The following is a 26359-nucleotide window of genomic DNA, read 5'->3' as shown; positions in this document are numbered from 1 at the left end:
GGATGTCTAAGAATTCAGCATTTTTACATCGTTTTCTTTTATAATGAAAAATTTTAAGACACTTATTTATCAAATTTTCTTTTAGGTTCAAAGAGTCCTGGACATATGGTAATACTAGACCAAACTAAAGGAGATCATTGTAGGCCATCAAGAAGAGGAAGATATGAGAAAGTAAGTCTCTGAGAGGGAGGTTTTATACAATTCACCTGTTTCCAAAAGAAGATAATTCAATATTGCTGGAAACATTTTTGCGTATTTCCATGCTAGAAAAACTAAGGAAAAGGGAATGTCATGACTCATTTAAAGTAACCAACTGAACTTGAAAAATAAAACCCCAAATTTTGTAACATCTAGTCCCGCTATAATTTTTTTTCTATAGATTCATGGAAGAAGCAAGGAAAAGGAGAGAGCTAGCCTAGATAAAAAAAGGGACAAAGACTACAGAAGGAAGGACATCTTGCCTTTTGAAAAGATGAAGGAACAAAGACTGAGAGAACATTTAGTTCGTTTTGAAAGATTGCGACAAGCGGTGGAACTTCGAAGGTAGAAAAAGTCTATTTTATACTGTCTTTAACTATAGATACATATTTACACTATAGGAAATTGCATTCCCACAGACAGCTCTTTGCCACTTTTAAGAATTACAGTAAAACCTAATTGTTTAAGTTTGCATAGCATTTTATAATTTACAAAAGTACTTTTCCATCTATTATCTCTATCTCAACAGTTCTGTTAGGTCAGATATGCCTATTATATAATTGAAAAAAAAGGAGGCCCAGAGAGGCTAAATGACTCTTCCAATGCCACATTGCTAATGAGTGGCAGAGTCGGGACTCAGACCCAAGTCTTCTGACTCCAAGTCCAATGCTCTTTCCTCTCCAAAGCTGCTGCCATAAAAGACATGCCTTTAAAGGAAAAATTGATTTTTGAAATATGATAGTCTCGATATAAGCTATAGTTCAAATAGTATGTTGACATTTTAGGAAAAATTTCTTGTACTTTGGATTAGAGTCCAAGTGAAAAAAGATTTGTCTTGTGAACCTTATTTTAAGTTATATCCCAAAGCAAGAATTCTCTTCAAAAGAAACAGAACAAAACAAAATATTTCTGTTTTTACTGGCAGTAACTCAGCTGGTTACTACGAGTACCAGTTTGCTTTTGTATGTCAGTTTTTGGATTCCACTTAAAGTATTCTTGTGAAAGTTTTTTATAATAAAAATTTTGAAGTAAGATACTTATGGGATTTTATTTATTCATTCACAAGAGTATTAGGAACTACCAGAAATACTTTTAGCAACTTAATAATACTACGATTGCCACACACTTGTTTAAAAAAAAGTAATCCTTGCATTACTCGAATCCATTTCCCTTTTTTTTGATGAAGTACAAATATACTGAGCTTCCTTTTTGATGACAGGTTGAGAGGAGCATGAGAGTGGAAGCTTCTAGAGCAACGATTCTCAAAACCATCAGACCCACACCCCATTTACATAAAAAAAGTTGCAGTACTTTGTTTATTATTCTGGAATGAAATTGATATATAATAAACCTATTTATACAAGTAATTTCCCAAAAAATCAATATAATGCCTTATCTCTAAAGGAAAAATGAAAATAATTTGTAATGAAGCATATATTCCAGATATGAATGTTTAGGCATGACTCTCCAGAAGACTAATGAAGTAGTCAGATGTTCGTACCCCTCTTTTAGACGCAATGAAAATGTGAAAGCTACAAATATAGACTGATACTGGTGTGTCGTATTGGTGAGTCAAAGACCAGGAGTGTTGTTGACATTACAACATGATTTCTGAAGTGGTAAACAACTCTTGGTGAAGTTCTCAAAGTATAACTTTCCCTTTATATACAGGGAGTTGCATTTCTGGAAATTATATTGCATATAAAACCATGTAAAAGCAAACAAACCAACCTAGCATTTATTAAAAATGAGTTCTAGGGTTAAATTTTTTAAAGATGGTTTTGTTTTAATGACATAAATGTTCATTATATCATTTGAAAGATATTAGGAGTGTTGGACAGTTCTTTTGTTGTGCAGGACTATCCTGTGCATCATAAGATATTTAAGAATCCTTGGTCTCTACTCAGTAAATGCTGGTAACAGCCCCATACTCACTGTGATAAATAAAAATGCCCCTCAGATTTCCATGGGGGCAGTATTGACCCATCTAAAGCCATGAGGTTGCTAGAGGAAGACATACTAATACACAAAGTGCACTGAGTACTTAGAGTGAGGAAATGACAACTATTAAAAGTCTAATACAATAACTTAATTCAGTTTAGTAAACATTTTGACTACCTCCTGACTCAAAATTGCATTATTACACAGAGCCATCTATTGTGGGCCAGTGAACACTCCAAAAAAGCCTTAAGGGACGTCATCATATGGCATCTACATGTTCATGCTACTGTTCATGTTGATGGGATTGATCCCAAGTCATCCAGATATTGTTTAAAGAGATAGAATACTAGATACTGGAAATTTTTCTATCAAAAACAATAGAAGTTGTATTTTTGTAAATTCATATATGTAGAAGAAATTCATATGTGTGGAATATATCTTTTTTAAAATATCAATTAATGGGCTACTATTATAGTGGGATTTTTATTTAAACAGGAATCTTCTAAGAGGCAACTATTCTATAAAATTCAGTGGCTCAGTTGACAGTCCTAATAAATAAGTGACAGTTGTTGGAGTCTGTTTAAAGTTTTGAGTTCTCTTTCCAATTATATTAAAACTACTTAGATCGAGTTAAAGTTTAAAATTGCCAATCTCAAGAAAAAGTTCAAATTCAAAAGCTATTCTTTTTCACACAGTGCTAGCATAATTTAAGTATTTCTAAATACTGATTTTTGTTAGACGAAGAGAGATTGCAGAAAGAGAGCGTCGAGAGCGAGAACGCATTAGAATAATTCATGAACGGGAAGAACGGGAACGCTTACAGAGAGAGAGAGAGCGCCTAGAAATTGAAAGGCAAAAACTAGAGAGAGAGAGGATGGAACGCGAACGCTTGGAAAGGGAACGCATTCGTATTGAACAGGTGCAGTCAGAAAATCTTTTCATCTTAAATAACTGACCTTTTTCAAACCCTGTGATTTTCGCCCTAAAATTTGCTTTACTTTTGTAAAGCTTGTATAGAATGAGATCAGCTGAGGAGCATTTATTAAGTGTCCCTGCAAGATAACAATGAATTAGGTGCTAGTTAAATATACATTAAGTAGTGACTTTGTTCTAGCCAATTGGTAATAACCTGAATTCTGCAATATCATGGCAGCCTAATAGTCTGAGCATAGGACTATGAGTCCAGAGTAGTTGTAATCCAGGCTCTGTCACCATCCCAATCTTAGAAAATAATAACTGTTTCCTTATATATTACAGTGGGAATGATTTCCCCAAGGCTGGAAGGAAATAATGCCTCTCTCTGCAGAATTGCATCCAAGGTTTTAAGGCACTTAGTGTCCATACATATTAAAACTTTGTATTTTTAATTCCCTGTAGGTGCCTTTATTGTAATCTAATGATTAAACTAAATCTGACCATCCCAATTACTTGCCAGTTTTCACCACCCAGTCTCTGTTATTTTTAATGTTGCAGAATAATAGCCATAGCCTAGATTACTGATTCCTAAAGTCATTTTTTTTTTTTATGTATTTGTCCCAAGTATGTGTTTTGCCTGTTGCTTGTCTGTGATGGTTTCTTAATGACAGGATTAAAACAAGGTTGTATATATACTTACCTTATGTTTTCGTTTTCCATTGGTTGGTTCTTCCTTCTGTGTTGTCTGAAGGAACGTCGTAAGGAAGCGGAACGTATTGCTCGAGAACGAGAGGAACTGAGGCGGCAACAGCAGCAGCTTCGTTATGAACAAGAAAAAAGGAATTCTTTGAAACGCCCACGTGATGTAGATCATAGGTAGTTGCTTGCTTTCTTCTTTTACAGTTACACTTATTCCTTTCAAGCCAAAACTAACTAGAGAGCTAGCAAGTAGAGGCAACTATCATTGGAATAAGAGGTCATGGGGTGGGAATGATTGCAGTACTGGAGTGGACCTAGTGCACTGTCGAGTAGGAAAAGTCTACTCTTCTCTTTTTCCTTCCTAATGCCAAATGTTTTTCCATTATGACTGGAAATACATGGGTATAGTAGGCTTCAGTGATGGTTCTCAAACTCAGGCCCATTTTCAAAATTCTTACAGGGTAATGCAGATAGTACAAAAAATGGAAATCACGAACTTAGGAAGATGTAAATATAGAGTCTGTTATGTGCTTGCATTTATGCTTCACAATAGATTTCAAAAATATATAGTCATTTAATTTTCTTAATATAAATTCTGTGAGATTTAATTGATTGTATTAATAGGTGGAATGAATGAATTGTGCTTGGGATTTACCTTTTACCTTTCCAAAGTCAAGTGTAATTATAAAGGTCGTATACTGTTAGTTAGAATTTTACTATAAAATAGTATCACGTATTTTATCTTATTTGTCTTTTCAGTCTAATAATTTTAAAACAGACAAATTTTTAACTATTTTCTCTCCTGTGAAATTCTTCTAACACTATATGACTTTACATAATTTAATAATTCATCGCTAGCTTGATCTCGTAATACAATGTTTTGTGTCTTGAGTTTATTAGCCCTCTGTATCCACAGTTTCTATAATGTGGTATGTATGGCTCCAAGTAGTTGTTGTTTATTATAATACTAATTTATATAAATGAGCAAATGTTTCTCTTCAAGGCGAGATGATCCTTACTGGAGCGAGAATAAAAAGTTGTCTCTAGATACAGATGCACGATTCGGCCATGGATCTGACTACTCTCGCCAGCAGAACAGATTTAATGACTTTGATCACAGGGAGAGGAGCAGATTTCCTGAGAGTTCAACAGTACAGTCTTCATCTTTTGAAAGGTGAATAGAAATTGAAAATCGTTGCATTTGTATATGAGCCTTGCTAGTGATGACTTTGGTTCTCTGTTGAAATCTCAATTAAAAAGTACTGGTCAGAACTGTGTGTTCATAACAAATTATATGTTTAGTTTTTATTTTTGTTAATGAGAATATGATTCACTATTTAAGATTAGTTTAATAGGCCACCAAGGTTAAGTGGGTTGGCTTTATCTTCTTAACCTTTAAGTGGCAGTAGTACTGTTAGCTTTGGATGTGCCTCGGTTGTTAAGAGCAGTAAAATATCCTTCAGGTTGGTAGTGACTTAATGCTAGAAAACCAACCTTCATGCCAGAGAGTTATATCAATTTAAAAGAATCTGGGTCATTATAATCAATAATTGTGGGGTTTTGGGTTGCTTTGCCTTAAGTTAATTTTTACAGAAGCTGTAATTGTAGGTTATGCAAATAAAGTTAGATGAATAAGGCCAAGTAAGTACTTTTCAGGACCTATGTTCTTTGTTTTGGATAATCAATAGGCGAGAACGCTTTGTTGGTCAAAGTGAAGGGAAAAAAACACGTCCTACTGCACGAAGAGAAGATCCTGGTTTTGAAAGGTATCCCAAAAATTTCAGTGATTCCAGAAGAAACGAGCCTCCACCACCAAGAAATGAACTTAGAGAAACAGACAGGCGGGAAGTACGAGATGAAAGGAGAACTGTGATCATTCATGACAGGCCTGATATCACTCACCCTAGACATCCTCGAGAAGCAGGGCCTAATCCATCTAGACCAACCACCTGGAAAAGTGAAGGAGGCATGTCCAACGACAAACGGGAAGCAAGGTATTTGTGTAGTTTCTGATGCCTAGCTAGTGGTATGTAATGCATTTGGGTTTAACAAAAAGTTATAATAGAATTTTGATCATATATGTTTTGGGGTTTTGTTTAACAGGGTTGAAAGGCCAGAACGATCTGGAAGAGAAGTTTCAGGACACAGTGTGAGAGGGGCTCCCCCTGGGAGTCGCAGTAACACTTCGGGCTATGGAAACAGAGACGGGGACAGAGTCATCACAGACCGAGGAAGTGGAGCACAGGTAAATGCTTATGAAGGTTGAGTCTGAACTCTTCAGAAACAATTTTAGAGGTCTTACTTTGAAGTGGCCTAGATATTTGGATTAGAATGATTAGGAGACCAGTTTCCTGTAAAAGATCTTAGTATTTCTCATATTCTACTGTCAGTTGAACATCAGTAGTGTAAAGAAGTAGGATACTAGCCCTACAATTCCCGTTCTGTTTTTTATTAGACTTACTGCTGAAATTTGAGAATTGTTATATTTGGTAGATAAGCCTTCTTAATGATGTTGGTTTTATTTCTTTTTAAGTAACTGAGGCTTTCAAACTGTGGGAAATGTTTGGCTCCTACTTGAGTTGCTGTTTCACTTATTCCTTTTTTTTTTTTTTAAGTACTCTCCTTTCTTTCATACTTTTGAGTAGCTTAAACCAGGGGTCCCAAACTCCAAACCTGCAGACAGATACTAGTCCATGGCCTGTTAGAAACTAGACCTCACAGCGGGAGGTGAGCAGCAGGTGAGGGAGCACAGCTTCATCTATGTTCGCAGCCACTCCCAGGTGCTACTAGCGTCACTGTCTCAGCTTCATCTCAGATCATCAGACATTAGATTCTCGTAGAAGCACCGGTCCCCGTAGAAGCACGGGGCCGCTGGCTTAAACTGTAGAACTGAAATAAAACTTTTGTCTCTTTTTCGTTCTTTTCTTTCTAAGGGTAGGTGAGTGAAATATTTTATATTTTTGCGTCTTACCCTTTATTGATTTTAATACTGTACAAGTTAATGAACCTGGGCAAAGGAAAGTATCTTCCTCTCTTAAGCGACTATAATGAGCGAAAACCTTTTACCTAATTTGAAAGCATTCTCTTGGTGAAATACTGATAATGGATTGACAGTACATACAGAATATCATCTTAAATTAGATACAAAAAAGAATTCTGAAATGTATGTGTGTATCCATTCTTCAACCTGCGTTATACTCTGATGTTTTGTATTTGAATACATACTAGGTTTTATAAGAACATTTTTTACTAGAGAATTGTTTAATACCTTGGCATTCTAGGTAATAATACCACTATACGCTTCATCCAGAGCATCTATGAAACAGATTTGGGCCTGACAGCATATTAATCTTTAATGTTTCTAATAAGTAGAAATGTTCAGAAGATCAGTTCATTGAGCTGTGTTACCTGAACAGAACTTAAAGACTGGCCTTACAATCCAGATATTCTGCCTTATTTAAAGTAAAGCTTAAGGGCAGTCTCATAGACTAGCCGCCTGCATTCAGATATACTTTTAGGAAAGGTGTCCTGAGGAAGAGATCCTCTTTCTCCCTCACAAATTCTGTTTTTCATAATGTAAGTCTATAACTTCTGCCAGTATTATCTCTCTAGGTACCTTTAACTTTAGTTTCTGTAGACTGAGTATCATAACTTGACTCTTCTTAGCTCCTTGGTTCTATGGCTTTTTTTCCTTTGAACTCAGTACCATTTTTCATAATCATGGCTGTAAGACTTTTTAAGAGCCATAGCAGTAACTAGTAGTCTGTAAAATCAAGATGCCAAATCCTATTTCTGTGTGCTGTGTGCATGTAGATCATACACCTCATTCTGATTTGTCTTCAGGTTTTGACCTCTCACTATATCTTCTTACATGTATACATATATTCAAGCATTATATATAGATCCAGAAATATTCAAGGATTAAAAAGTGCATGGGGGCTAGACGGTATAGAAATAGAAATTACGGTGCTGAACACCTTACTGATTTGCTTCTGACATTAAAGGCACAGCAGCATAAATAAATTGGTGTGAGACTGAGGGTGTCATGACTTTCCTTTTAATATGCTGCTCTTTAGCACTATCCTGAAGAACGACATGTGGTCGAACGCCATGGACGGGACACAAGTGGACCAAGGAAAGAGTGGCATGGTCCGCCTTCTCAAGGACCTGGCTATCATGATGCAAGGCGAATGGGTGACGGCCGGACAGGGGCAGGCATGATAAACCAACATGCAAGGTATGTCATTAATCAGTTCAGACTTTTCCGCCAGCACGTAGGCACACCTTTATCCTTTCCTTAAAGGTTATTATAGCTTCTGAGAGATTGGATTACACCAGTCCTAGGTCTGACCAAACATTTCCCCACATTACCTCAAAGTCTCCAGATTTTGTGCAGGGCATCTGATTAATTTTTAATTTGTTTGTTTTCATTGTCAAATGATTTGTCATTCTGGCATATTGATCTATACATAAGTATGTATATGTAAGTCTGTCAGAATCCAGTAGATGATGAACATTAACTTCAAGTTAGAACCATCTTCTTATTTACTACGTACGATTCCTAAAATTCCTAGAAAGGAAGAAGAAAACTGAAAGTATGTCCAGCTTCCTCTCTTTTCAGATAACTAGAAACTAGATAGGTTTTGGACATTCAGCTCAAAGCCTGTTCATACGCTAAGAGGCGAGCTTTATTTTCTCTTCACACCAATATTCATTGTGGCCCTTCAGCTGGCAAGTCTTTGGCCTGTCTCCCTCTTCCATGTGCTGCTTTCTTTCTCATTCCCCTGTCTTAGAAGAAATATTGGCTTGGCTTAGTAACCCAAGTAACTACTATTGGTCACTTCTGCCATCAAGTTTGAGGGAGTGTTTATACTTGTACCTGCACAGCCTCAGCACTCATTCTGTCTTTGGTTTTAAAGGTCATCAGTGCCTTCGTTTCTTGATAAAATAGATTCCTTTAGTTTCTTAATTTCTTGGGCTTCTCAGTAGTTAAGCACTATTTCCTACTATTGCTTTTCCATTTTTTGAGACACTCCTTTTTTTCTAATGCACCATAAATTTCTTTCTACCTTTTAAAATTTCTTTTGCTGGCTCCTTCAGATGGTTGAACTTTGGACACTACTCTTTATTTTTAGCTCTGTATGATGATTTCCATGTAGATGCCATAAATACAAGGTCATAGGCAAACTCATTTCTCTCCTGTTTCAAACCTCATGTCCCAGTTGTTGCCTGTAGCTTCTTTTAATTTACCAGTGCCACTATGCATCTCATTCGCCTCTAGTGGGAAAACCACAGACCTCATCTTACTATAAAAATTTGTAAGTGTGGTTCAGTTTTTAAAAAAAATATTTGTAATAGCTATGCTTTATTCCTCATTTCAGCTTCTATCTAGTCTTCCTAAATTAGTCTTTTCTTGCTCCAGCAGTCATGCTATTTCTTAATTTAATTTTTGCTATACCGTTTACCTGCTCCAAAACCACAAGCAGCTTCTCTCAGTTACAGGATCTAATCCAGATTCCTTAGCCTGTTAGACCTTTTCTTAATCTGCTTTTATTCTATTTAAAAGCATTTCACTATGGGTTTTTATCTCCCAAATTTGTTGCAAGGTTTTTTGGTGGGTCTTTATCATTCAGTACCTACTCTGTAATATATATATAAAAAAATTCTAGAAACATTTCTTGAATAATGTTCTCTAGCTCAAAGGTTCAAGTTCCTAGTTGATGCTGATCTGGAGATCACACTTCAGTAACCACTGCTGTAGTCCATTCATATGCATACCAATAAAGGGCTTTCTAAAAGGCAGATTTACTTACCCAAGTTCATATCTTTCCTCTACTGTTTATTGGCTCTGTGATCTTGGACAAATTACTTAACCTCCAGATCTCGATTTCTTCATCCCTAAAGTGGTGTTAGTAATGGTATGTACCTCACAGGACTGTTCAAAACCATAAATTATTTAATATGGGTACAGTGCAAAGAATAGTGCCTGATAAATTATAAGTACTTTGTAGATATAAACTGTAATTATTTGTTCTTTTGTTTGCTGACTTTTCTTTTAAACCTTTTTCAGTAATGCATCCCCAATTAATAGAATTGTACAAATCAGTGGCAATTCCATGCCAAGAGGAAGTGGCTCTGGATTTAAGCCATTTAAGGGCGGACCTCCAAGACGATTCTGAAAATTAACTCTCTGCCATGGTTTCAAGATAATTTATTGAAATCTCCTGTAAACTTTACTTGACTACTTATGAAGAGGACCTCTGACTTGCCTGAGAGTTCTGTCGGACTTTTCTTTTTTTCTCCTTTTTTAAAATTTAACATGATTGCTTTTCTCAATTTTGGAGAAGATGTTTAAATAGTTCTGTTGTAACTTTTAATAGTTTTGTGTATCATTCAACTTTTTTTTTTCTTGCAGCACCAAGACATTTGAAAAGATTGGAATTAAAACCATTTTGTTTAACGCTGTGTGAATATAAAGAGTAGTTTGCAGCTGTGTGGTAGTTTAATTTGCGGCACTAGCTCTGTGGTATCAGGAACTAGAGTTACTTCTTGTCACCAAGCATTTTCAGCCTCCATTTTGAAGGCTGTCTAAGCTTAAAAAGTCTGCTGTCTAATTTTTAGAGAATAAGATTGTTCTTTGCATTTCTGAGTATTATGTAACCTATTTTTGCAGAAGGTACTGTTACATTAAGTGCATCTGTGTATCCTGGTTTTAAAAATTGTACTCTTTTTTGAAATAAACCTTCATATTCTGTATAGTTGCTAAAGCGTCGAGAACCTTTTTAATTGTAAAATGAGAACCGATTTTCAGTTTAGTGTAGCAGCGCACTTGTTCAGGTTTGCATGGTATGAAGCCAAATAGATTAATGAAACCTTGGCTGTGAGGTTTGTATCACTGAGGTTCTTAGACTGAGTTGTGCAGGTAAGTGCACTTTTAGGTAATCTGTACTATTTGATGGATAAATTCCATCTCTGGGGATTATGTGGGTATTAATGTTTCCATGTTCCCAACTATGTTGAGAAATGGAAAAAACGCAGGTTCTAGATTGGTGAATCAGTTGGGTTTTGTAAATACTTGTATGTGGGAAGGCATTGTTGTCACTGTGAAAATAAAAATCCACACCTGGAAGTGTATGTGTCTTTGTTTCCAGCTCTTTAGGTGTTAGTCGTCCAGCCCCTTCTGGAGTTAAACGTTAAGTAATTGACTAGGTTTACAGCTCTAAAATAGTAGTTTTTTGGTCTTTGTTCCTAGCAAATAAGTCTACCTTCGACTGTTCGCCTTAGTCGCTTGGCATACATTCTGTTGAAGTGTTGGCGATTTAACCACTGATCTTAATGGCTTTTTTTTTTTTTAAGGCATCTTTTCTAGGAAAGCCATTCAAGGTAAATTATGAATACCGCTTCTTAAAGCCTCCAGTATTCCTTCATATAAATCAGTGATGAATAATCTAAATGGTCTACATCAGCGGTCCCCAACCTTTTCGGCACCAGGGACCAGTGCTCCTATGAGAGTCTAATGCCTGATGACTTGAGGTGGTGATGCTAGCAGCTGCAAATACAGATGAAGCTTTGCTTGCCTGCCACTCACTTCTTGCTTTGTGGCATAGCTCCTAACTGGCCACAGCCCAGTACCAGTCCACAGCCCGGGGGTTGGGACCCCTGGTCTAGATTCTTGGTAAATTAAGCAGTCTGTACATTCTTACAGATTGAAAGATGGGAGCAAAGGATTGCTCTGAGGTCAACTTTTGATTTGAGGAGTCTGTATAGAACTTGTAAATGTTATTGGGTAGATATGGTTGTGCCCAGGAAATGGCTCAAACTTATGACTGCTGTGGACAGGCATGTACCCTGGTCTTTGGCCCTTTGGGGAATTGGCACTTGCTGTATTGCTCTGGATTTCATAACCTTTTCTGCCCTTCCCAGCTCTACAACTGTTGGGAGCAGGTGTGTGCGTGCGTGCGTGTGTGTGTGTGTGTGTGTAGGGGTCTATTTTATTTCCTCATTCCTACACTTTGTAGAATGGCACAATAGAAACCTCAGCATGGGGTTGAACGAATTTCAGCTCTGCATCTCTGCGACCTTGGGTCATTATGTCACTTCTAGTCCTCATTTGTAGAGTGAGACTCTCACAAGGGATTTCACATTTGTTAACATTTGCTAAGCACTTTGTGTACTAGGCAATGTGCTAAGCATTTTAAGTGCATTTGCTTACCTAATACTCAGAAGAATCCTGCTAGCCATAGGTAACAATTACTGTCCCACCCATTTTTCAGATGGGCATCTGAGAAGTGACCTGCTCTTGAAAAAGCTTTCCCATGGCAACCTGAGGAAAATATAATTAACTACATTGTCTGTGTATTGTTGTACCCATTAGTGTAAGTGTAGAAAAATTGGAGCAAATCAAAGATCCAATTTTCTGACAAAACTACCTTCTGAAATGTTGGCACTGCAGTTGGGAATATACTCTCAAGGTTTGGGGAACCAGTTAGTAGAGATCTGGCTGGCTAAGATTCAATAGTGCCAAACAAATTTAGAGATTTTATAAAGGAAGATGGATCTTTCAAAACCAAGAGAGAGGAAATTTTGGTATTCTCCATATACTGGATGAACAGTCTAAAAGTTTCACCATAATGTAGAAAGTTTCAGTGATTTAGGAGCAACAGATACAGTGGTTCAAGAAAGCTTGGGCAAGACACTGAGGTCAGAAATTATACATGCCAAAAATAATTGTAAAAGAAAAAAGCTTCAGAATTACAAGAAAAAAATTCTAAGCTCCTAAATACATGAAGTTAAAAGAAAATTCAAAAACCCTTCTGCTTGAATTTATATCCCTTGCTAGATTGTCACTTAACTCAGTAGCTGCATACTTAAGCCAATCCCAACAAATACTTACTGGTTCTTAGGGAAAAAAACGTCAAAACACTTGCATTCTTTATGAAGAACCTCATCTAATCCAACTCTTAACAGAAGGTGAATCTTATCCAGTACCTCCAACAAATGCTTGATTAGCATTCCTCTCAAGCACTTCTACTTTAACATGTTCAATTACCCACCCACCTACCTCCAAATCGGCTAATCCACATAAATAGGTTCTGTCCTCAAGTCAATAGGGCAGCCATACATAACATTCTTTTCTACATCTCTTAAAATGTATCAGTCAATAAATACTGCTTATTTTTATCTGAAACACTATTTTCTAAAATCCTTAAGTGCTTTCTATAAGATAAGCTCTTTTTCTCTTTCTGCTATACTCAGCCTTAAGGATCAGGTTTCATATAGTTAATTTTCACTTAAATATTCTGTACCAATCACTTTATTATATCTATACCACCACACCTCATTATTTTTCTCTCCTCCGCTTTAAAGCCTCTTAATGTCTTCCCATCTCGGAATAAATGCAAAGCCTCTCGAGTGCCCTACTTTTCTTTCCTCCTTGCCTCCTACTCTCTGTACTCACTTTGTTTCTGTCATATTGATTTCCTCCTGTTTCTTGAATACAGCATCTCATCTCTAACCTTTGTACTTGATTCCTTGATGTGGAATGTTCTTTCCCCCATATATCTGCCTATCTTCAGATCTTGGCTAAAGTGTGGTTTTCTCAGTGACGCCTTCCCTGATACTTAAAACTGCCACCCTCTTAGCCCACCCTCGGTAATCCCACTCCGCCTTCCTATTGGACCTGCTCTTTATCTCTTCCTACTCAGATGTAAGCTCCAGGAGGACAAGTTTTTGTCTTTTTTTTTTCCCATTGCCATACCCCCAGCACCTGGCACTTAGTAGCCACTCAAATATTTGTTGAACAAATAACCATGTAGAGGATTAAGAATTTTTATACTAGGGGCTTAGGGGTAGCAATCTGGTAGTAATTTGTCTTGGGGGACGTGTCCGAAAGGGGAGTCTGGACTTTATCTTGAAATTGCATTGAAGTAACAAACACTTCTAAGATTGATTACTTATGGGTAACAGTATCTGCTTAAAATTAAGGTGAGGACTTGCAATGTCACTCCTTGTGGCAGCCACCAGTAAAAAATAGGACTATTTAGGGACAGACTGCCCAGAACATGAGATAGTCCTAATCCTGAGGCTCTCACTCCTTGAGGGGAGATGCCTGCTTAGGAAATCACCTTTGCCCCAGCGCCATGCTCAATCATATTTTGCTTCTCGGATTTGTCAGCAGGGTTAGGAAACGAGTATGAAATCTCAGTAGTTAAATTTTCATCACTTTATTGGAGACTAAGCTCAAGCAATAACTAGCCATTTGGATGGAGACAGTTTTCTTTCTCAATAAGTTTCTAGTGGCCATCAACATATTAATTCATTAATTTACTCCTTACACTCTGTGAAGCATTTGTGATATGAACGGGAAACATACTGTGACAAGATAACGGTGCATCCCTCGAGTATATGATAAGATTAAAAATTCAGAAAGTGTAAGGAACAGCCCTCTAAAATATTCTAACTTTCCTAAAACTATTTTATTCCTATTAGTTTATTTAATGATTTCCTGGTCCCTCTTGTTTCTAGCTCTCTGGTCTCAGAGAAAGGCAGCCTGATTGGATCCATGCCACCTTGTGTACATCTCTTCACTACCACTAAACTACTCCAATAATTCAAACTTGGGCCAGATTATATTACAGGGAAGGCCCACACTTCTGGGACAACTTGCAGGGTGGTCCAGTCTAAAGATCATAGGCTTAGGAATATGCAGGAATTGGGAGTTCAAAGGCTAATTGTGCCATTTACTAGAAATATGCAATTATGGGCAATTTATCCATAGGTCTAGGATACTAAGATCGACTTCTCTTACCTGGCAGGGCTGTTGTAAGGATTTAAATGGGAAAATATGTGTGGAATAGTGGAAAAATTCCACTTGTTATTTCTCTTGGCAAGTTAAGCCCTCTGATTTTAAGACAAAGGAGAAAAACTTTATTTTAAAGGTTGCTGGTAAAATAAAGAACTGGTAAACAGCTGTTGTACTGGACAAAATCTGAGGTCTGACTGGGTGAGATAAGGCTGCAGTTCTCAAGTCTGGGCCCTAACCCTAAGCTTTCATGAATGGGGCCTAGGTATATTTTCCCACAAAGTTTCCCCAGAGGATTCCATGTGTAAAACCAAGTTTGAGAATCACTACAGAGATCTAGCTCAGAGTAGGAAGGACCAAATGTCCTTTGAAGAGTAGCTGGGAATTTTGTGGGTAGTAGAATTTTCCTCATCACTGCTTCAATGCATGGCATTTAGTTTTAGAAACCTCATCTTATGCCAGTGGGATGAAATGCTCTGATTAATGTAATTTTATTGGTAAATGATTATTAATAACTTGATATAGTTGAACCATTTGAGGTGGGGGAAAGGGAACTTCTACATCAGCTTTAGGCACTTGTGTCCAGAGCTTTCAGAATTGCCCTGGTTGAGCTGTGATATAGTAATAGTATATTATTTAGATAAGTAGTACATTTTTTTTTTTCATTTTATTAACTAGAGCATCACCTTTGATAAGGGTTTAGAAGGGTTATTGGCAGACACAAGATTAAGAAATGAGATAAAGAATTAGAAGGTCTGGAGTCGGGCTGATCCTACTATCTGAATTTAACCTTTATGGACTTCAATTTCTTTATCTATAGTTGTATGACCTTAAGATTCCTACTGTCTAGCAATAAAAATTCAATGTATAGGAAATTGATCATTCTAATCAATTACAGGAAAATAAAGGGAAAAAAATTTTGTCACATAGTAAGGTAACTAATATTTCAAGCTTACTATGTGTCAGGCTTGTTAAATATAATCGTCATCACAGAAGTTACTGTTAATTGACCACCTACCATATGCTAGGCATTGTACAGTTTACATGCATTAATTCAGCTTCCACAACAAACTTATGATTAACATGTAGGTACTATTAATATTCGCAGTTTACATGTGTGACTACTAAGGAACAATTTGCCTCAAATCATAAAGATAGCACGTGATGGAACCAAGACTCAAACACAGGTATATACTTATATGAACATCAAGCCATTTCATCCAGGAGGATATGACTAGTAGAATATATAATATATTTGATACCACAGTAATATATCCTCCATAGGACAAATTTAACTTCTGTATTAAGCATTTCCTTTGTTTTTTTTCTTTAGTTTTAAAATAAAGTTTTTAAAAGATATTACAATTTGGTGAAATACTTTGGTATCAACAAATTTGCACTTACCAAGCAAAACTAATTACACTTTCTAGTTCTCTGAACTAGTTTAAAACTTAAACATAAAATCTCCAAGTGGGCACGTAGAATGACAGAAATGAAACACCTGAAGTTCCAGTTTTTAGTGTATGTGTCTTACATATTTTGCTAAATTTATATCTAAGTAGTTATCTTGTTTGATGCTATTATAAATGGAATTTTTAAAAATTCAGTTTTCAACTGTTTGTTGCTAGTATGTAGAAATAAATTTTTTTTAAAGTAAAATTTACAAATGATATCATGCACATATTTTAAGTGTATAATTTACTTTGTTTTGGCACATGTATGTACCCAAGTGACCACAACTGATTAAGAGGCAGAATATTCCCATCATTATAAGTTTTCCTTGTGCGCTTTCTTGGTCATCACAATCCATATCTCCTGTCCTAGGCAACCACTTATCTTTTATCACTACAGATTTTGTCTCCTAGAGTTTCATATAAAGAGAATCATATAGCAATGTCATTTGTACCTGGCTCCTTTCATTTGGTGTAATGTTTTTGCAGTTCTGCCATGTTGCCTTGTATTGTATCAGTTCCTTATTTTTGTTGCTGGTAGTATTCCACTGTATGAGTGTGCCACAGTTTTTTTATGCATTCACCTATTACTGAGGGGAATTTGAGTTGTTGACAGTTTTTAAATGTGAATAAAGCTATTTGTATATAAGTCTGTGTATACATATGTTTTCATTTCTCTTGACTCAATATCTAGGAGTGGAATTTCTGGGATATATATATTATTATGTATAATATATATAGTAAACATACGTTTCGCATTACAGGAAACTGCCAGAGTTTACTGAAGTGGTTGTACTGTTATGCATCAGCAATGTAAAGGGTCCAAATTGCTCCACCGACTCACCAAGAGTTGGTATTGTCAATCTTTTTAATTTTAGCCATTTTAGTGGGCATATAGAACTATCTTATTGTGGTTTTAGCTTACATTCCCCTAACTAATGATGTTGAGCATGTTTTTACGTGCTTCTTGACCACTGATATATCTTTGTTTGTGAATTATCTGTTCAAATCTTTACCTTATTTTCAATTGTGTTTTTTTCGTTGTTGTTTTCTTTTTGAGTTGTAGAACCTCTTTATGTATCATGGTTATCAGCCCTTTATCAGGTATATATTAGGAATACTTCCTTCCAATTTGTGGCTTGCCTTTTCATTTTCTTAATGGTATCATTTAAAGTCTAGTTTTTAGTTTTGATGAAGTTCAGTTTATCAGCTTTTTTTCTTTCAAGATTCATGAATATTTTTGTCCTAAGAAATCTTTGCCTACCCCAACATCACATAGGTTTTCCTCCTGTTTTATTCTAAAACTGTTATAGCTTTAGCTTTTACATTTAGATAAAATTCATTCAAGTTGATTTATGTGTGGCACAAATTAAAAGTTGAGGAACATTTTCTTCTATATGGATAGCCATGTTTTCCAGTATAATTTCTTGAAAAGTCTTTTCTCCCATTTAATTACCTTAGCACCTTTTTGTTTGTCTTAAATCAATTTACCCTATATGTGTTAATCTGCTTCTGGACTTTATTCTGTTCCATTGATCTGTATGTCTATACCTTCACCAATACCTCACTGTATAGATTACAGTAGCTCTGTATTGTCTTGAAATCAGGTAACATTAACTCCTCCAATGTTGTTATTTATGTTTTTCAAATTTTTTCTGGCTAATCTTTTTATTTTTATATATAAGTTTTAAAATCAGTTTACTAATTTCTACAAGAAAAGCCCGCTGGGATTTAGAATGAAATCGTGTTGAAAATATAGATAAATTTGGGGAGAACTGACATTAACAAATAGTATTGAATCTTCTGATCCATAATTATATCTCTTCGTTTATTAGGCCTTCTTTACTATTTCTCAGCAATGTATGTATTATTTTCATTGTGTAGGTTACCCATTTTTGTTAAATTTGCCCCTATTTAATATTTATGGTGCTCTTATAAATGGTATTTAAAAGTTTTTTATTATTCATTGTTAGTACAAAGAAACATAATTTTTGGATATTGATCCTTGCTTGTATCATGTGACTTTGTTAAATTCACTTATTAATTCTACTAACTTTATTGTAGATGCCTCAGGGTTTTCCATGTACACCATCATGCTTTCTGAAAAAAAAGCAGTATATCCTCCTTACCAGTGTAAATGCCCTTTCCCCTCTTGCCTTTCTGCAGTGGCTTGCATCTCCAATAGAATGTCAAGTAGGTGTAGTGAGGGCAGGCATTCTTGCATAGTTCCCAATTTTAGGGGAAAAGCATTTTAGTCTTCCATCATTAAGTGCAATGTCAACTGTTTTTCATTTATACCCTTTATGAGGTTGAGGAAGTTCCCTTTTATTCCTAACATGCTAATAGTTTTTATTACAAATCAGTATGGAATTCTGTCAAATGCTTTTTTCTGTGTGTATTGAGGTGATCATATGGGTTTTCCCCTTCATTCTGTTAATACAGTGAATTACATTGATAATGAATGTTAAATCAACCTTCCATACCAAGGAGAATTCATGCTTGGTTATGGGGTATGATATATATATATATATATATATATATAAAATATTTAGTAAAATTTTTCAAAAGTGCTTTATTGAGACATAATTCATGCACCATACTCTTTATCCACTTAAGTGTGCAACACTTAAAAATCCTCATTTAAAGTTCTTGGCTTGATTAAAAAAGTCCCTAGTCTGTTAATAACAATCTGTTCTAATTTACTGTCTATTATGTATATGATACCTTTTTGTATTATCTTTAATCTTTACAACAATTTTGAGAGGTAGAAATTATTACATTTTAGAGATGGGAAAACAGGCTGTGCAGAATTAACTTGATCTAGGACTAAAAAGTACAAAAAGGGGTAATAGGCCCAATTTTGAAGATTTCTGCAGGGTTTAAAACAAATGTGACTTAAAATTTGAACACAGACCCAGCTTAGACTTGTCTGTCCCCTTCCAGGTATATTTGTGAGGGCAGGCTTTGGAGTCAGACTACTTGGCTTCAAATCTCAGCTACAATAAATAGGTGCCTGCTTCATAGGATAATGTGAAGTAAGAAAAAAGACCCTGCAAGAAGGCTGTGAAATGGGAGAACGTTTTCTACCTTAGTTTTGTCGAGGCTGCAGTTTCCCATGTATCATCCTATTGGCTCTAGGAAGATGCAGGATGGTACCCAGGGAAAATCAGAGAAGGAGGGCGGGGGGGGGGGGGGGGGATAAAAGGTTAAGGATTTTAGTTACAAGTACATAACTTTTAAGCTAAAGGAGAAAACTGATTCAATAACCCAGCTCGCTTACCTTACTTAAAGCACAGGTAAGCAGTAACTATAATATGTATGTATTCAAAATAATTCCTGTAAATAGATATTTGTGTTCATTTAAAGTACTAGTGAAAATAGTTCATTTAAAGTACTCAAGAAAATCAAGACACATGATCTGTGTCCTTAAAAGGCTCACAGTCTAAAGTGCTGCAATGAGGGGCAGTCAGCAGAACACTGTGGAATGATTAATTCTGCTGAGAGGGATGGGGAGTCTAAAACTTTCACACAGAAATGTCATATATTAGCCGGTTTGGACATTAGATTGTTGACCAAGACTTTACATTAAGGTCGGCTTGATGTAAAGAGAAAATGATCCTTTCTCAGCTCTTTCTAACTTAAGTCCTCCAAGAGGATAAAAATATCAGACACATCAAATCTACCATTGGGATCAGGTTAATCTAGTATATGGTCTAGAGTTCATTGTTTCTTTAGTCACTGCCTGGGGTGTGTGTGTGGAGTGGGGAGGGATGGGAATTTATCAAGAGTTGGCTAAGTATTTTAAGAGTTAATCCTATGTAAATTTGAATCAATATATCAATTCCCCATTTCCCCACTCATTTTAAATTTATAAGAAGTAGCTTAATGAGGTGAATACACATAGCAGAAAGACTGTTTGGTCTAAATATCAAAGTTTATTGAAATAAAATATAATCTATAATAAAAAATACTAAGGGTATTATCACTGGTTACAGTTTTTAGTAACAAGAAATCCAACATTTTAATCCAAGAATGACACCATCCTTGTGTACAGTAACAAACATGAAATTAAATGTTGAATAATACTGAATAATTCTGTCAGAAACATTTTAAACTAATGTGTTCAATATGCCTTTTTAAGGAGAATGTTCCAAAAGTGAAAAATTTGAAACTTATTTAAGATATAGTTTTTAGAATTAAATAGTTTTAACATAATTAGCATTTAGGACAATAACTTTTTTCCTAGCAATTCATTTCAATCCTAAAATGGGTAGTTGCTTTAAAATCTTTATTCAAAAATGTATTTCAGTGCTCTTTCCTATCGATCTCTAGGGTTGCTATTATTCTTAAACTGGAATTAAAGCTGGTCATGAAGCAAAACAGATGAATTATTTCAGAAGTAGAAAGGGCATTATAATAGTAAAAGGAAGGAGGAGAAAAAATAGGCACTCATACACAATCTATCTATTTAAATTCTTTGAAATCTCTATTTCAATTGGCTGATCTTAGCCTGGCGCAAAGAGATCTCTGATGTGTCATAGCAATTTTTTGACCCAAATGGTCTGACAGTAGAGGAAGAAAACTTGTTTCTTCTTGCTAGATTTTAAGATCACTTTCTCTGCAGTCTATAACATTTCACTTGCTATTCCACAAAATATGTGCCACAATCCAATTACTTGCACAATTCAAATAAACAAGACTCACATGCACTAACTTTAGGAAATGACTTTCAGGGTTCCTTTGAAGTTTCACAAGTCAAGATTATCCCTTTTACTGATCCTTGTGTAGCAATCACATCAATCTTCTATTGTATTGTCCTACTTATGTGTGGATCTGTGAAAACAATTGTCGTTTTATTGAGGAAGTTAGCCTTTTAACAAAAACTGTTGGAAGCTTTTCAAATCCTCACCTTTAAAAATCTGTAAAGCTTAGATATATCTCATATCCTATGTACTCTGAGGAAAAACAGTTATTTAACACAAGATGTAAGAAACAATAAAAACTGACAAAATTGAGAGCCCTACAGAACACCTTCAAAAATGAAATGTCAATCTTAGTATTTGAACAGATCTCATTAATTAGAACTGCTCAATCAGTTATTTCTTATAACATCTATTTAAAGAGCTTGCTGATATGAAAATTCAAATGGGCATCTCAGTTTCCTGACTTCCTATTTGAAGGTGTAATTACTAAACCCAAAGAAGCCAGGATCATCTTCATAATAATTTTACTTTGTACAACCTCTAATATAGGAGGCATCCTTGCCTCTGAAAGTAGGGTCTTACAGTGAGAATGGATTTAAGTTTTTAAAGCCAATGGTGAAAAATTAGATGATTTGAAAAAATTATTAGAATTAGTATCGCATGAAGTAGACTTGTGTAGAAAAATAATACTTTTAGTTCTTTAATCTATTGTGGTTTAAAGCTAGGTTTTGTATTTGTCATGGTATTTCAACACCTTATCTGCTAGTCCCATGACCTAAAAACCATCTGTTAAAGGCAGACAAGTCTAAATCCTCAGAATAGGATGAAGCTAGACTTGAGGCAGTAGTCAAAGACTTTTACCCTGTTTTTGCATGTTGTTGAGAAGTGAAACTTGAATCCATCGTGTAAAAATATATATATGTGTACCACAATTTATTAAACTCTAATTTCTTAACAGCAGAAACACCAGGATTAAGATACATGCCCGAATTGAAATTTAAGATAGATTTTCAGAGTTAAAATTTATCAGGGTCCTGTAATTTGTGACTCAGACTCCATTATCTCTATTTTGCAATTTATTTTGTTCAGGAAGCCTTCGATTTTAAATTTTAGTTTGTTTTATAGTGTCACCCGAGAAGAGTAACCTCAATTCTTCATGTTTTCCCCATAGCTTCATAAGTACTGGACTTAAGTAAAACAAAAACAAAAAAAACTCACACATACACACACACACACAAAAAACACTAAATTACTAAAGAACCTAAGAACTGATTCTGAGTTCCTTTACCATTTTCAGTCACCCTTTAAAAGGAATTAAACTGCATATTATCAAATAACTTTTATACTAAAAAACAAAGAATTTAAATAGCCCTAACAATGATAGTACTTGAGAGATCTAAATGAATTCCATCCATGCAATAAAGTTTACATATCTGGTATTAGTAACCTGATACCATTGTACTTTGTTCCATGGAGGAAAATCAAAGAGAATCTAAATATTTAGGTATATGAAAGATATTGAAAAAAATAAATTTTTAATGCTTTTTATTCTTCCAAAATACTCTTGATTTTGACCCTATAGTCCACAGAACACAAAAACAACTGTAAAATGCATTTTGGGAAGAAATGATGACATACTCAGACAATTCTACAAATTTTGATAGCATTTAAAACTGGCTTAACAAATACTGTCATTTGGGGGAAATCCTGCACATTCAAGAACAAAAGATGCGTAATATTTATGATTATTTCAGTAACACTCTGTGCTTATGCTATGCCCTTTATTCAGGAGTGCTTAAAGTAAGCATCATTCACACACCTAAGAATACATTGAGGCACTGAAAATTTGTCCATGGCAAGATCATAACCAGGTTTTGACACAAAATGATTTGAAATCCCACATTTCCAGGTCCTTAAAATATAAATTATATTCTATCTTTAATGACTCCATCTTACTTTAGCAAACATTAAGTTTACAATTACAGTTTAAATTGTATGCTCAAGTATCGTGCGATAGGTAAAGCCCATGTTTTCCATCATGTCTAAAATAACTGGTATATTGAACAGGAAAGTTAGATAAAATGTAACCAATTTGCTTTTGCTTTTTTATAAAAAAATTTTAAATAAATGATATTGAGAACAGTTCTGGAAATTCTTGCCTTAACTTTTCATATGCCTACATTAACATAGGGACTACAATTCTTTCCTTAAATATGTTTGACTTCTAATCCTTTCCTCTCAAGATTTTTACTTACTGAACTAAGTTGGTGATTCATTGAAAAGAAAATTTTGTGCAAATACAAAATGGTTAATATTGGGTTCAGTCAACTAAGCTCTAATTTGCTTAATTAAACTAAGATCAGGAAGTATGAAGAAAAATTTGAAACATGAGGGATAAGTAGTCAAATACTAGAGATACTAGACTATAAAACAAAACGTTCCAAAACCTAATCCTAAACTTAAATCTATGCCTCATTCAACTACTAACCTGACACCTTGAAACATAGAAGTTATTTTACCTAAGCACAATGGACAAGCATATTATAGGAAGCAGCCAATTAATTTAAGCTGCCTCAAACTGCTTAGTGCGTGTATTCTTAAAAAGGTGATTCTTAAATTTGAGGAGAGATTCGCAGATCCTTTGAGAATCTAATAGAAGTTACAGATCCTTGCTTTAGAAACACACTAAGTACTTTTAAGTGTTGATAACCTACTATAAATCACAGCATTGTTGGTTCAACGGGATTAGACACAAAGAAAATTTTCATATTGTTGATAAAGGCTGGTGACTAATCTTAAGGAATAGGCTTTGAAAGCAGGAGAAAGTGCAGTGATCATCATTCATTCATGTGCCTCTTTTGCTAACTCTAATGGTGACTGGTCGATGTGAATGTGCCCCTTATCTAGCCTATAAATATTAACAAGAAAAATGCTTGAGTTCTAACTTCTGCTAGCAGTGTACATGTAACAATTTTCAAGTATTGCAAAATACTATGAAAGAGAGACTTTAATATACCACTATCAAATTCCAATGTACCAAAACCAGCAATGAAATGTCTGAATATATAATTTGTTGCTTTGAACAAAATATAAGAAAATAAAGACACAATGGCTCTAAGTTCTTCATAACCTTCAAGGATGGGAAATCAGTATCTCTGAGAAATTTGTTTGTTTTAATAGAATTGAACATTTAATTCCCCCCCCCCCACAGTAATCAAAGCAAACATTTTATCATTATTATTCTTGGTATATCAAACAATTCCAGGAATGTAAGAAAGTTGGACTTGGAAATATTACATAGAAAAAGGCTGAATTAACAAACAAGATATTTTTTAGTTACTTCTTAAAGTACACATTGACACCTACTTATCTGATGGCAGCACTGCTGCTTTTGAGGTTTTTTTTTCTTCTAGAGGGAATGGAGAATGGCAGTATTATCCTTGGAACAGATTAAGAAAACAGCAGCAAATAACCGATGAATAACTTCTACACATATATTTTGTAAGGGTAATAGATAGATAAGTATATAATTATGGAAAAATAGGCCTCAAATATGCTTTGAAAAGTTTCTCAGATTTATTTTGTTTTGTTTTCTTATTAAAATACGACGCACTATCACTACTATCTGTTCTGGGAAAAACGAATCCTAAGATTTGAGTTTCCTCCTTCAACCAACAGAATGGTATTGAGTAAACTTGGACTAAAGTCAACTTGTTTGAGTCAACAGAGAATTCTGTGGTACATTTGATAACTTAACCAATGTACGCATATTCTGGGTTATTATTAAGAGACCAAATATTTTGTATCAAAGTTTTATATCCCAAACAAGTTCTCTGATGATTTATCATGCTAGCATAGAAAATTAGAAGGAGTAACATACGGTATAACATAAACGGACATGCAATATAGAAGGACATAAAAGATACAGCTTGACCCTGGATTTTTCCCTTAGAGTAATTCCTTCTATAAATAAGACTTTACTTTTTACATATAGACTAATCCTGTAACTGGTCTTGGATCATGGAGAATGTTAAGGACATAGCTTAAGAAATCTAGACCACATTTTTTTGTAGTCTATTGTCAATCCAGACCACAAAAAACATTCTCCAAGTGGATGCTCAAGTTAGATTAAGAATGCTCTTAAACCAACAAATTTACTGAGGCTTAGAATGTAAATCATATAACTACTTGCAGCAGCAATAGTCATTTCAAAAATGACTAAAACAAACTTTTAAATATAAAGCATATAAAAAGGACTATTAAGGATAGTTTTCTAAACTATATCTAGAAATACAGGAAAATATGTGTTGCCTCATAATAAAGTTCAATAAATATTCTTTCTGAATCCTACAAACACTATAAGATGTTATAGGTTTATTTGGTTCCCATAAGTTAAAAAAATCTGATTGCTTTTACATAAATTCTTCCAACAGATTTTTCATTAATACTTTTTTTAATTAGACTCAGAGATTATCTTTAACTTCCTTTCAGAAATGTGCTTTTGTTGGTTTTAATAAGTGTACTTAATTTTCTAGCAAATAAACATGATTTAAATTTTAAGGTTCAAGGTAACTCTAGAAAAAGGTAGACATTGAACTATCTGTTTTTCTACATCCCCATATTTACAAAGCCTAGTTATCCACTTTTACTCTCATTTATCACACTGTCAATAAATAGTAACTATGGTCCAAGTTACCTATATTTTAAATTCCTCAAAATGTCACAACACTACAAAGTCAATAATATCTGATTTTGATAAAATATGAGTATTAGTGTTATGTAATTTTTTGCTATTGGAAAAGAAATACAAATCTTTATTTTTTTCTATTTAAATTAAATCCAAGCTCCACTATCAATTCTCAAGATAATATCTAAAATGTACATTCCTAAAGAAAGGTAAAGCTGTTAAAGGGCTGAACTAGTCCAATATACAATTAAGAGTTATTTATTCTTGTTATTTTTTTATTTTTATTTTTTGCTTTTTAAATCCCTATGTTAAACCCCTGGTTTCTCATGGATTAGATCATAATTTAATATTGTAAAAATTAATTTTAGAAACTATTGTGCTAATATTTAGATTTTGGGAAGGAATCAGACAAAATCGATCACCTCCATTCATTGTTAGAACAGAAGATAAAATAGCTTACTAACTGATATGAGTTATGAATGTCACTGTGACACAAAATTTGCTGTGATTTACTTATTTGGCTATAAGTGCAGTATTTTTCATGAATGACAGACAACACACAGCATTTCCAACTTGTAACATGAAACTCCAGCTCATGAAGGGTGTACTGTGTGACTTGAAAAAGTTTGATTGTAACTAAGTAACAACCTTTCCCCTGAAAAACATGAACAAAATCCATTGGGAAATCAGGCACAGACGGTATTTATCGGTTTTTCTTCCTTTCCTCCTGTTGGTATTGTTTCTCAAGACATAGATGGTTCCAATAGAATCCAACACTTGTTACAAAATGACACAGCTATTTTTTTCCTTTTCTTTATCTTTCTCTTTTTCTCGAGGTTCCTTTCGTTTACGTTCACTATTCCCAGATTGTCTTCCACTTGATGGAGAGGCTTGTGCTGACTGGCTTTGCTTTAAGAAAAATAAATAGGAAGAAATTACCTCAATTTTTCTAAGGTGCTTAATC

The 26359-nt window shown here is 34.8% G+C and overlaps 2 protein-coding genes across 5 annotated transcripts in view; one reads left to right on the top strand and one right to left on the bottom strand.

Moving 5' to 3' along the window:
- The window catches only part of SLTM (SAFB like transcription modulator), a 40388-nt gene extending 29506 nt beyond the window's left edge, over nucleotides 1-10882 (top strand). For all 3 annotated transcript variants that reach the window (XM_016126937.2, XM_016126936.2, XM_016126934.2), the window contains exons 13-21: nucleotides 86-171; nucleotides 380-543; nucleotides 2878-3058; nucleotides 3806-3930; nucleotides 4757-4927; nucleotides 5442-5747; nucleotides 5857-5998; nucleotides 7830-7990; nucleotides 9824-10882. In XM_016126937.2, coding sequence (XP_015982423.2) covers nucleotides 86-171; nucleotides 380-543; nucleotides 2878-3058; nucleotides 3806-3930; nucleotides 4757-4927; nucleotides 5442-5747; nucleotides 5857-5998; nucleotides 7830-7990; nucleotides 9824-9932 — 1445 coding nt within the window. In that variant the 3' untranslated portion in view covers nucleotides 9933-10882. The remainder of the gene's footprint in view (nucleotides 1-85; nucleotides 172-379; nucleotides 544-2877; nucleotides 3059-3805; nucleotides 3931-4756; nucleotides 4928-5441; nucleotides 5748-5856; nucleotides 5999-7829; nucleotides 7991-9823) is intronic.
- Nucleotides 10883-22236: 11354 nt separating this feature from the next.
- MINDY2 (MINDY lysine 48 deubiquitinase 2) overlaps nucleotides 22237-26359 on the bottom strand; it is a 57117-nt gene continuing 52994 nt past the window's right edge. For both annotated transcript variants that reach the window (XM_016126939.2, XM_016126938.2), the window contains one exon: nucleotides 22237-26304. In XM_016126939.2, coding sequence (XP_015982425.2) covers nucleotides 26176-26304 — 129 coding nt within the window. In that variant the 3' untranslated portion in view covers nucleotides 22237-26175. The remainder of the gene's footprint in view (nucleotides 26305-26359) is intronic.

Source organism: Rousettus aegyptiacus, unplaced genomic scaffold (assembly GCF_014176215.1).
Source record: "Rousettus aegyptiacus isolate mRouAeg1 unplaced genomic scaffold, mRouAeg1.p scaffold_m13_p_3, whole genome shotgun sequence".
Lineage (NCBI taxonomy): Eukaryota > Metazoa > Chordata > Mammalia > Chiroptera > Pteropodidae > Rousettus > Rousettus aegyptiacus.
Note: the sequence above shows the minus strand (reverse complement) of the source record. Positions and strands in the feature narration are given on the sequence as shown.